Source organism: Myotis lucifugus, unplaced genomic scaffold (genome assembly GCF_000147115.1).
Source record: "Myotis lucifugus unplaced genomic scaffold, Myoluc2.0 scaffold_567, whole genome shotgun sequence".
NCBI classification, from domain to species: Eukaryota; Metazoa; Chordata; class Mammalia; order Chiroptera; family Vespertilionidae; genus Myotis; species Myotis lucifugus.
In genome coordinates, this window is record NW_005871615.1 from 3,509 (window position 1) to 13,751 (window position 10,243).

Here is a 10,243-nt window from a genome sequence, read left to right on the forward strand (position 1 = left end):
GGTGGTGATGGTGGTGGTGGTGATGGTAATGGTGGTGGTGGTGATGGTGGTGATGGTGTTGTTGTTGGTGGTGGTGGTGGTGGTGGTGGTGGTGGTGGTGGTGGTGATGGTGGTGGTGGTGGTGGTGGTGGTGATGGTGATGGTGGTAAGGGTGGTGTGCACTGAGAGGATGTGTCTCACCTCTTTTACTGAAATACATTAATGTTGTAGCATGTAGCTATAACTCGTTCACTTTCACTGCTTGTAGTATTCCAATGTATAAATATACCACAACTTATCTACCCTCCTATTGGTGGACACTTCAGTGCTTTCCAGTTTGGGGTCAATACTAATAGCAACCCATGAACACTCTTGCACAAGACTCTCATTGCACACGTATGTATGTAAGTTGTTAAATACATTGTAGTCATAATGTGTGCATGTTCAGTGCTAGTAGTTAAGCCAATTTCCTCCACGTTCATACCAATTTACCTTTGCTCCACATAGTCACCAGTATTTGGCATTAACAAATTTTTCAATTGTAGCCATTGTGGCTTTAATGTGCATTTCCTTAATTACTGATGCAATCTATGTACCTATTGGCCACTTTGTGTAGGTGCCTGTTCAACCCCTTAGCCGCTTTGTATTGGGTTACTTAGAAACATCCATCGTTGTCCACTGGAGACCTTCTAACGCAGCCAACATGGGCTCGCACCCCTGGGAGAGTGGGCAGCACAGTCTTCCGCAAACAGAACACCGCTGCGCGCCCAGAGCCGCCTGGCCTACCCTCAGAGCTGCAGGCTCAGCAAATGGTATTTGCTTTATGCCATTATGTTTCGGGTTGATTTTTTACTTTTATGCAGTAAGATAAGGCCTAACTGATACAGACAAGGTAATGAAATTAACCCAGGGAAGTGGCAGAAACCAGCAGAACCCGTAGCCCTGCCCTTAACCATTTACTGGTCCACGTCTCTGAGCTTTGGTGCCCTCGCGGGATTTAGCAGCACCCCCAGGAATTGTCACTGCCCCTCCCGGCCACCGGGAGCCTCACCTCCATCCACGCCCATGACGAAGCGGCCCACGATGAGCATTTCAAAGGCTCCTGCCTGGAGCGAGCAGGCCATCAGCAGCGCGGCGGTAATCGCGAAGATATTGTTGACCAGTAATGTGCACTTCCTGGAGGGAAAGGAGGGGTTCAGACTTGACTTGGGGTGGCAAACACACAGAACACTCTATAGGTGATGTACCGTAGAATCATATACCTGGCACCGATATAATTTTATTAACCAATGTCACCCCAATACATTCAATAAAAAATAAATTTACAAAAAGAGAGGGTTTGATGAGGAGGCCTGACCAGGAGGCTGTCCATCCCAGGAGCGGTGTCCCCACTGGCCCCCCACAGCCACCTCTGGCTGTGTGATCCTGAGCCAGGTGCTCGCTCCCTCTGGGGTCACCCTGGGGTTGATGATCACGCCCACGAATCGCTCTGTGCCGGGACCGTTCCCACTGTTTTGCGGACACATCGCTTAGACGCCGTGGCTTAGCAGCATGACCTGTGGGGGGCCTGGGACCAGGCTCCTGCACCTGCTCTCTCTTTATGAGCCGGTGACTTCGCACTGGATTGCTCCGTGTTGTCCTTCCTCGCCTGCAACGTGGTCATCCTCGCTCACGGTAGCGAACCCTGCTCCGTGACAGACGTCATTATAAGCTCTTTACACAAGTAGCTCTTCTAACTGCTCAAAACGACCCTCTCAGGTGGGCCAAGGTCCTATTCCTGTTTCATAGAGAAGTTAACCAGGACAGATGAGAAACTTGGTTGAGGTCCGAGAGCTGGTGCGTCAAGGAGCTGGGCAAACACCTTAGCCTCTCGCAGGATGCTGTCCCCTAAAGACCCAGCGAGTTAACAGGTGGTCAACTGTGTTATCGGTTGTAAGAAGCTGGGCACTTGCAAGGGGGCCTTGTTACTGCTCTTTGGAGCCAGAGCTCTTTTCACCGGTTCTGACTTATCTCAAACTTGCCCTAATTCCCCTCCCCTTCCTACATCTTCTTGGAGAATCCCCGACTTACTGACCTATGCAACTCAGTGATGATTGAAAGGCTGCTCACTGCCACATCGTCTCTGATAGCAAATGACAGAAACGACCCAGTGTCCGTTAACGAGGAACTACGGAAGGAAGTGATGATGCATCTGCCTAGTGCAGACACTGAGTCAGAGACAACCCTCTGGTCTCATATGGAAAGATCTCCAAGTCACGCCGTGAATGCAATGAGCAAGGTACAGCACTGTAGAGACTGTGAAATTATCTGTGTGAAAAGGGGTGTGTGGGGGGGGTAGAGCTTTGGTGTAGAGATGGCCACAAGCCTCAGAGAAGATACACAAAAAGCAGGTAACACCAGGGCCTCCAGAGAGGCCATGAACTGCGTGAAGCACGAAGACTTTGAGGCACGCGTCCCGGGCCCCACGAGCCGTGGGTATCAGAGTCCAGGCGTGGAGCTGGGCCTGCAGCCAGCGCCTGGGCACCAACATGGCATCATCCTGTCTCATGAGGGAGCAAGGGGTCTGTCACTAGAGCCATGCGAGCCGAGGACAAATGGCCCCGAGTGAGGGACTGGGACTTAGAAACTATTCTCTGTGGACAGACTTCTCCAAGCCCGAAGGTCCAGCAGACAAGGAGCCTGCATCTCTGAGACCAGATATTGGGGCGGCTCACACCCTCTCTGTCCTCACCCCTTTCCCAAATCACAGACGAGTTTAACGTGCCCTGGCCGGGATGGGCCCCACGGTGGACCTGCCGGTGACCACGCCCCAGACTCCCAGGATGCCCAGCTCCATCTGAACTTCTCTCCAGCCCCTCCCGCTGGCCCTGACCCCAGCCCTGCACACGGAGCTCAGCCTCCTCAGCCTCCCCGAGGGCCCTCACGGGGGATGAATAATGAGGCCTCAAGCAGCATGGCATTGACACCATGTGACAGCAAGAGCGGGCTGGTGGCCACACAGACCCGGATCTGAATTTCGGGTCATGTGCATTCTTCGGAACCTGGGCCGCCTGCTGGGCCTCGTGGGCCTCCATGCGTCACGTGTAGGAAGCGTTGTCGGTCGAGCTCGGCAGTAGCCGGAGGGGGATAGACGGTAACTGTCTTCAGTGCCTGCTGCTTCTCCTCCCCCCGGAGTGACGGTTCCAGCCGAGCCTTCACCCCAATTCGGCTTTCACTCTGTCGTGATGCAAACAGGAGTCGGCAGCTGCCCGGGGCACGACAACCCACACCTTTGACCGAATCTCTCCGCCTCCGAGGATCCATCACTTAGAAGTTTAGTGCCTCCCAAATGCGTTTCCTCTTTGGCTTTCCTTTCGCTTCTGCGGCTGCCACACTGCTGAGGCCACCGTCATCGCCTTCGCCGTACACGCGGGGAGAGCGCTGGCCGAGAGGGAGGTGCAAGCCCCACACCACACACCTGCCCAGTTGGGGAGGCAGGACTTGCTGGCCCACGGCATCCCGGGCCCAACCCCAGCGACCCTTTTCCTGTGCCATCTGCTCGGGTTCGGGGTTTCTTACGGAAGACTGTCTGAGCGCCGGATGTTTTAACAAGCAGAGCTCTGTGCGCACAGGGAGCGATCCCGCAGACACCGTGCTGTGCCGTGGCTCCGCCGGCTCCGTGCCTCGGGGCCTGGTCCTCTGGACCTAACTCAGAGCGCTCCTGATTCTTCTGGCTTCCACTTGGGTTAGACCAGTGGTTGGCAAACTGCGGCTCGCGAGCCACATGCGGCTCTTTGGCCCCTTGAGTGTGGCTGTTCCACAAAATACCATGTGCGGGCGCGCACGTATAGTGCGATTGAAACTTCGTGGCCCATGCGCAGAATTCGGTATTTTGTGGAAGAGCTGCACTCAAGGGGCCAAAGAGCCGCATGTGGCTCGCGAGCCGCAGTTTGCTGACCACTGGGTTAGACCAATGGGCGGCGCGGGCAGCAGATTCGGGGGAGAGGCGGGTTGGAGGAGAGAGAGGCCAGGGTGTTTCTTCCCGGCTCCCTCCCTGTTCGGACAGTAGAGTTTTGACCTCCCCAACCTGGGCAGCCCGTTGTCCGTGGCTTCCCTGCCCCGTGGCCTCTGGGACCCTATTTCCACCCCTCGCCCTCCCGACATTCAAGCCTCTCCAGCTGAACTACGTGGCATTTCGTTGTCTGCGGGGTCCTGACGGGACACAGATATATTATGAGCATGATGGAGGGGATCCCCCAACACAGACAGCCCCCACTGACCTCCCACAAAACTTTCCCATCGGCTTCACCATGAACGTCCCCGCGAGTCCACCGATGGCGAATATGGACACGGTGACCGACCAGAGCAGCGTCAGGGTGTCGGGGTCGATCGGGTATCCGTGCCTCCTCTCCCACGTCTCATTGTAAAAGGCCTTGATGTACTGAAAGCAAACAACACACCGTTACTCCCCCTGCTCCCTCCTGCACCCCGGAGCAGCTGCGATGAGACCAGCAGCTGCTGCAGAACGGGTCTCAGGCCAGGACGGCGCTAGGTTCTGCCTGAGCCTTAATCACGGAACCTTCTGACAAAGTCTGTGGATGGGCCCTACTTTTTGTTTGTTTGTTTTGTTAATTCTCATCCAAGGATGCTTTCCCATTGATTTTTAGAGAGAGGGAAAGACAGAGAGAAACATTGATGTGAGAGAAACACATCAATTGTTTCTCCTGCACGCGCCCCAGTTAGGGCCCTGGGCTGGGGGAAGCCTGCAACCCAGGTACGTGCCCTTGTCTGGAATCGAATCCAGGACCCACTGGTCTGCAGGCTGACACTCTATCCACTGAGCCAAGCCGGCTAGGGCGGAGAAAGGGAAAGGGAAAGAGAGATAGAAACATCAATGAGGAGAGAGAATCATTGATCAGCTGCCTCCTGCACACCCCTTCCTGGGGATCGGGCAACCTGGGCATGTGCCCTGACCAGGAATGAAACCAGTGACCTCCTGGTTCATGCGTCGACACTCAATCGCTGAGCCACACCGGCCGGGCAGATGGGCCCTATTTTTTTACCTCATTTTGCAGTTAGAGAAACTGAGGCTCTGAGAGACAATGTGACTTGCTTAGTAAGTGGGAAACCTGGGAATCAGACTCAGATCGGCCTCCAAACCTAGAGCGACCATGATACCTGGGCCTCTCCAACTTCGGTGCCAGCAGAACCACCTGGGCAAGTGTTTGAAACGCACATCCCTCACGTTAGAGAAAAAGCTCTGTCCTCAGGGTGGGCCAAGACACCAGACACAGAAAACTCCAGCCAGCAAAGGAGAACAAAGCACTCATTTGCATTTCATCGAAATCGACAAGTTCTGTTCTTCAAAGGCCACCTTGACAACAAGGAAAGACAGGCGCACGCTGAGGCCACACATCTGCAACGCATCTGCTGCAAAGGACCGACATCCACAGGCGATGAAGAACTCTAACACGTCAATGGGAAGGCAGACGGCCCACTTTAAAAATGAGCAAAAGACTCGAACAGACGACAGAGAAAACTCAAGTGCCCAGTAAGCTCATGACACGATGCTCAACATCATTAGTCAGCAGCGCAATGAGGTGCCACTTTGTGCTGTGTAACACGGCCCAGGCCCGAGGGATCTGTGAAGACAGGCCACACGCCTGTGCAGCCAGGAGAAGCGTACGGACGTCCTTATGAGGGTGCCCACCGCCAAGCCAGGCTCTGGGAAGTGAGGGCCACACGGACGACACCCCACGAGCCCCGCAGTGCCACCGAAGGTCCCCGCGTAGCAGAGCTCAGGCCTCCCCCACCGCAACACGGCCCGAGGCTGCTCTCCCAAAAGGCCTGCTGGCGCCGTGGCCCTGGGCTGGCTCCGGGGACTGTGGGTTCGGGAGGGCCCCCACCATTCCTGGGACCAAGCAGAGCTGCTCCCGGGCCTGGTCTCTCACAGCCTGGCGCAGGCTGATCAGCTCCAAGACGGGAACTGGGGACTTGCCAAGCGGCTGACAAAAACCCTGATGCCGAATCTCCGATGAGCTTCCCCGTGGACACCTCACGGGTGTTGTCCCAGCTCAGGGTGGGGCCCGAGTGTGCACCAGAGGCCAAGTGTGTGCCCGGGCCTGAGTGTGCGCAAGTGTGCACCGGGGGCCGAGTGTGCACCGGGAGCCTCTGCTGAGAGCGCCCTGAGAAGCTGGAGCCTGTTTCAGCTGAACTCCCCCACCCCCCACGCCTTTTCCTTTGCTGATTCTGCTTCTGGTCCTTTCACTGAATTAAGTCACAGCTGTGAGCTTGCCGGTGCCGGGAGTCTCCCTGGTGAGGCATCGGACCTGGGGGTGGTCTCGGACCGGACACCCTCCCAGGTCCTCGGGTACCTGCCCGGCTCCAGTTCTGACGGCTCTTCAGTGTGGGGTGCTCTCTCCCCACTCTGTGGCTCCCGGGACTTGGCTAACTGACAGGTGGGAAGGAAGCTTCTAGAGACTCTAGGCAGCCGAGAATGCTTGGCGCCCACTGCTGGCTCTCTCAGTGCTGAGAGAGGAAGCGAGATGCCGGCGATAGGGAGGGACGGACTTGCATGGCTCTCTGGCCCTCCCTCCCCACCCATGGCCTGAGGGTTTCCTGCTCTAGAACATGAAGAAAGTTCCATTTGCTCGTTGGCTCCAGGCAGAGGCAGGCAGACCCGAGTGTCCCAAACAGCCTGTTTATTAGAACGAGGGCAATCCTGAGCCTCTCTCCTGCTGGACACCCCGCCTCCCTGGGGAGATCGCAGAGTTGTGTGTGTGTGGAGGGCGGGGGAGGGGGGATGGGTGGACGGCACATCCACGTGGACATGCCGTTGGCTCTGAGAGCATGTCTGCGCCTCCTGTGGGGCCGCTGGCTGACAGGGACGAAAAGGGCAAATGTGTTCATTCCTGTAAGCTGCTCGCGTTGTTCATATCAGCCTGGAGGCAGCGAGACCCTCAAGGAACATCTCTTCAGCCCACGCTCAGGGGGCAGGTGTGAGCACTGGTCCTGGAATAGCATCTTTGTAGAACAGGAATAATGACCGGGGCCTGCAGGTGGGGCTGCTGGAAGAGTTACATGAGGTGTGTGGCCCTTGGCATGATGGCCAGCACATAGTAGGTGCTCATCAAATCCCAATGCCTTTCTCCTGCGGATCAGAAACAGCATGTTTCTAGTTCGACTTGTCTAGGTGTGATCACACCAGCACGCTCCCGCCGAGTGGGCCGGCCGAGCCTCTGCTCCCATGTCCGTGTCCGGCAGCCCCCTCAGCCCCTCCCCGCTCAGCAGAGCTTCCCGAGCTCCCCCGTGAGGCACAACACAGGCATTTTCCCAGAGGAACTTGTGAAATGAGAGCATTCTGAACCCAAATGGCAGGCTTCCCAGCTCCACCAAGCGGCTACCACCCCCCCTCTCCCCGCAGCGGGAAGCAGGCAGGGCCAGCACCCACAGTCAGGACTAGCAAGATGCCAGCACCCAGGCCTGGAGAGGGCCCCCCAACTTCCCAATCAGGCAGCTCTGCCAGCTCCAATCCCAACCCAACCATGACTCACAGCTCCCAACTTAAACAATGCACAATTACAGTGGGGCCTTGACTTACGAGTGTACCGACTAACGAGTTTTTTGAGATACCAGCTGTCTCTCGGCCGATTTTTTGCATTGAGTTGACAGAGTAATTTGAGTTAACGAGCTCGGTCTCAGAACGAATTAAACTCGTAAGTCAAGGACCCACTGTACTTGAGAAAAATTGATAGCAACCTAAGCGGCCACATAGGAAGGCAGGAGGGGCAGCAGCACACAGCGCTGAGAAATCTGGGGCCAGCCCAGCCCCTGTGGCTCAGCGGTTGTCACCACATGAACCAGGAGGTCAAGGTTCAATTTCCTATCAGGGCACTTGCCCAGTTTTCAGGCTCGATCTCCAGTATAGTAGGTCCTCAGGTTACGTGGGAGATCTGTTCCTACGACGTAACGCGATTTTCGCCATAAGTCGAAACCCACCTACATGAGCACCTACGTCACTCACATGGAGCACAGACACAGCAGTAATGAAGGGAAACCGTAAACAAAATTTAAAAGAAAGATAACAATTCCTGACCTTTACTTGTGGTAAATGAACAATAAAAAGCATCAAGCACGTATGTACATACGTCGAAATGACAGAACATTTTTTTAATATAAATAAATAGGACATGGTGACGTAACCACGAAACGACATATGTTGAGTCCGACGTAACCCAAGGACCGTCTGTAGAGGGCTTGCGGGAGGCAGCCCACCAATGATTCTCTCTCATCGTCTGATTTTTCTATTTCTCCTTCCCTCTCCTTTCCTCTCTGAAATCAATAATAATAATAATAAATCCCGGGATGGAGAATTTGCGACAACATGGAAAAATGCTGATGATGTAAGTATTAAGTCAAAAAAGGATATATAAACAATCTTAGGGGGGAAAAGTATATTTAGACAAAGCCTTAAAAATGAAAAAAATCTATTTTGTAGATATTGCAGTGGTGGACATAGGTCGTTATACATTTGTCAAAACCCATAGAACGTACAGCACCAAGCAGGAACCTTACTGTGAACTATGGACCTTGATGTGTCAAGACAGGTCCCGGGTTGTGACACACGCACCGCCCTGTGGAGATGTGGACGGTGGGGGACGCCGCGTGTAAGTGTGTGGCGGGGCCAAGGGGTACACGGGAAATCTGTACTTTCTGCTCAGCTTTGCTGCGAACCTAAAACTGCTCTGGAAAACAAAGTTTGTTCACTGAAACCATGTTGGCCCTGACTGGTTTGGCTCAGTGGTTAGGTATCGGCCCGTGGACCCACGGGGGTGGGTTTGATTCCCGGTCAAGGGCACGTACCTCGGTTCTGGGTTTGATCTCCAGCCCCACTGGGGTGCATGTGGGAGGCAACCAACCAATGTGTGTGTCTCGCTCTCCTCCCCTCCTCCCTCCCTTCCACTCTGTCTGAAAATCAATGGAAAAAAAATATCCTCAGGTGAGAATTTAAAAAAAAACAAATAACAAACCACACAACAAAAAAACCCAATTTTGAAACAATGACGGAGTTGTCCCTTGCTCGTGTTCCCACAGTCGTCGCTCCACCCGTGTCATTCCATCCCAGGTTCAAGCGTTACACTCCCTCCTCCGGCCAGGAGCGCAAGGGCCCCCACCCTCTGCTGAGTTTCACTGAACTTTCGCATCCCAGGCCTCTGTGCCTCCGCTCCACCCTCAGGATGAAGCAAGAGTGCAGGTTCCCAGGCCTCTTTGAAGGGCAAACGCGGGCCAATCAGATCCCCCTCTCAGGATGCTGGTCCAAAGCCCTTGAGCGCCGTGAGACTCAGGCGGGCCATTTCCACTCGCTGGCTTGCAAACTGTTTTCAGCATCACAATCAATTTTTCAAATGAACTTACACAGAGTAAACAGATAAAAAAAAATTTAAAAACAAATTTAAAAATGGGGAAAAATAGGGACACTGTAATACTTTAAACAATAAAAATACACTTAAAAAAATATTTTTAAAAATGTCCACAGCCTGGCTCTTGGCTGCCTCTTCGCTCCCGCCCTACGCGCTCCAAACACACCTGGCCCCAGCCACGTCTCGCCTGCGTTCCTGCGGTGTCCCTGCAGGTGTTTCGCACCCCAGGCCTCTGTGCCTCCGCTCCACCCTCCAGACACAGCGGGCATCGCCTCCTCCAGGAACTACCCCCTCACACCCACCCACCTTGCCCCAAGGGCGGCGGCAGGCCCTGCAGAAGCCAGCACCCCCCGGAATGGGGGGCACCTAACAGCCCAGGTGAGAAGCAAACCTTGCCCTGCCCAGCAGCAGGGCGGTGTTGGGGGCCTGGAGACATTGCTCCTGATGACCCGGTTCCAGGGAAAACAGAAGGCAGCAGTGGATGCTAACCAGCAGGTTCCCGGGTGCCCTCTTGCTCAGATGAAAAGGCATGGACACAAACAGAACAAGGAGGAGACGGTGGCCCCTCTGTGTCCCCCCAGACTCCGTGCTCCTTGCCCTGGACTAAGACCCTCAGGATCTGCTCCAGCTCCTCTGGGGGGGCCCCCCTCTAGGAAGGACACTCACACTCCCAGGACACTCACACTCCAGCCTCAAGGAACTGAGGGCCCCACTCATGATCGCCATCGTCTGTTTCTGTGTCTCCCACCTCCCCCTTCGAAGGCGGGGGCCAGTGCTTCTCTCTGCCCGGTCCCCCCAGACCCCCAGCTGGCACAGAACCTGCCTTCCAAGGTTTGCAGCATCCCGCACCACCCAGCTCCAGGGGG

General features: G+C 55.1%; 1 protein-coding gene across 1 annotated transcript in view; it reads right to left on the bottom strand.

Annotated features, from left to right (window-relative positions):
• Positions 1-10,243, bottom strand: part of LOC102419880 (solute carrier family 2, facilitated glucose transporter member 9) — a gene marked incomplete at its 3' end in the record, with an annotated part of 41,719 nt that overhangs the window by 3,237 nt on the left and 28,239 nt on the right. The window contains exons 6-7 of the mRNA XM_023745689.1: positions 4,239-4,399; positions 1,031-1,155 (exon numbers count right to left, since the gene is read on the bottom strand). Coding sequence (XP_023601457.1) covers positions 1,031-1,155; positions 4,239-4,399 — 286 coding nt within the window. The remainder of the gene's footprint in view (positions 1-1,030; positions 1,156-4,238; positions 4,400-10,243) is intronic.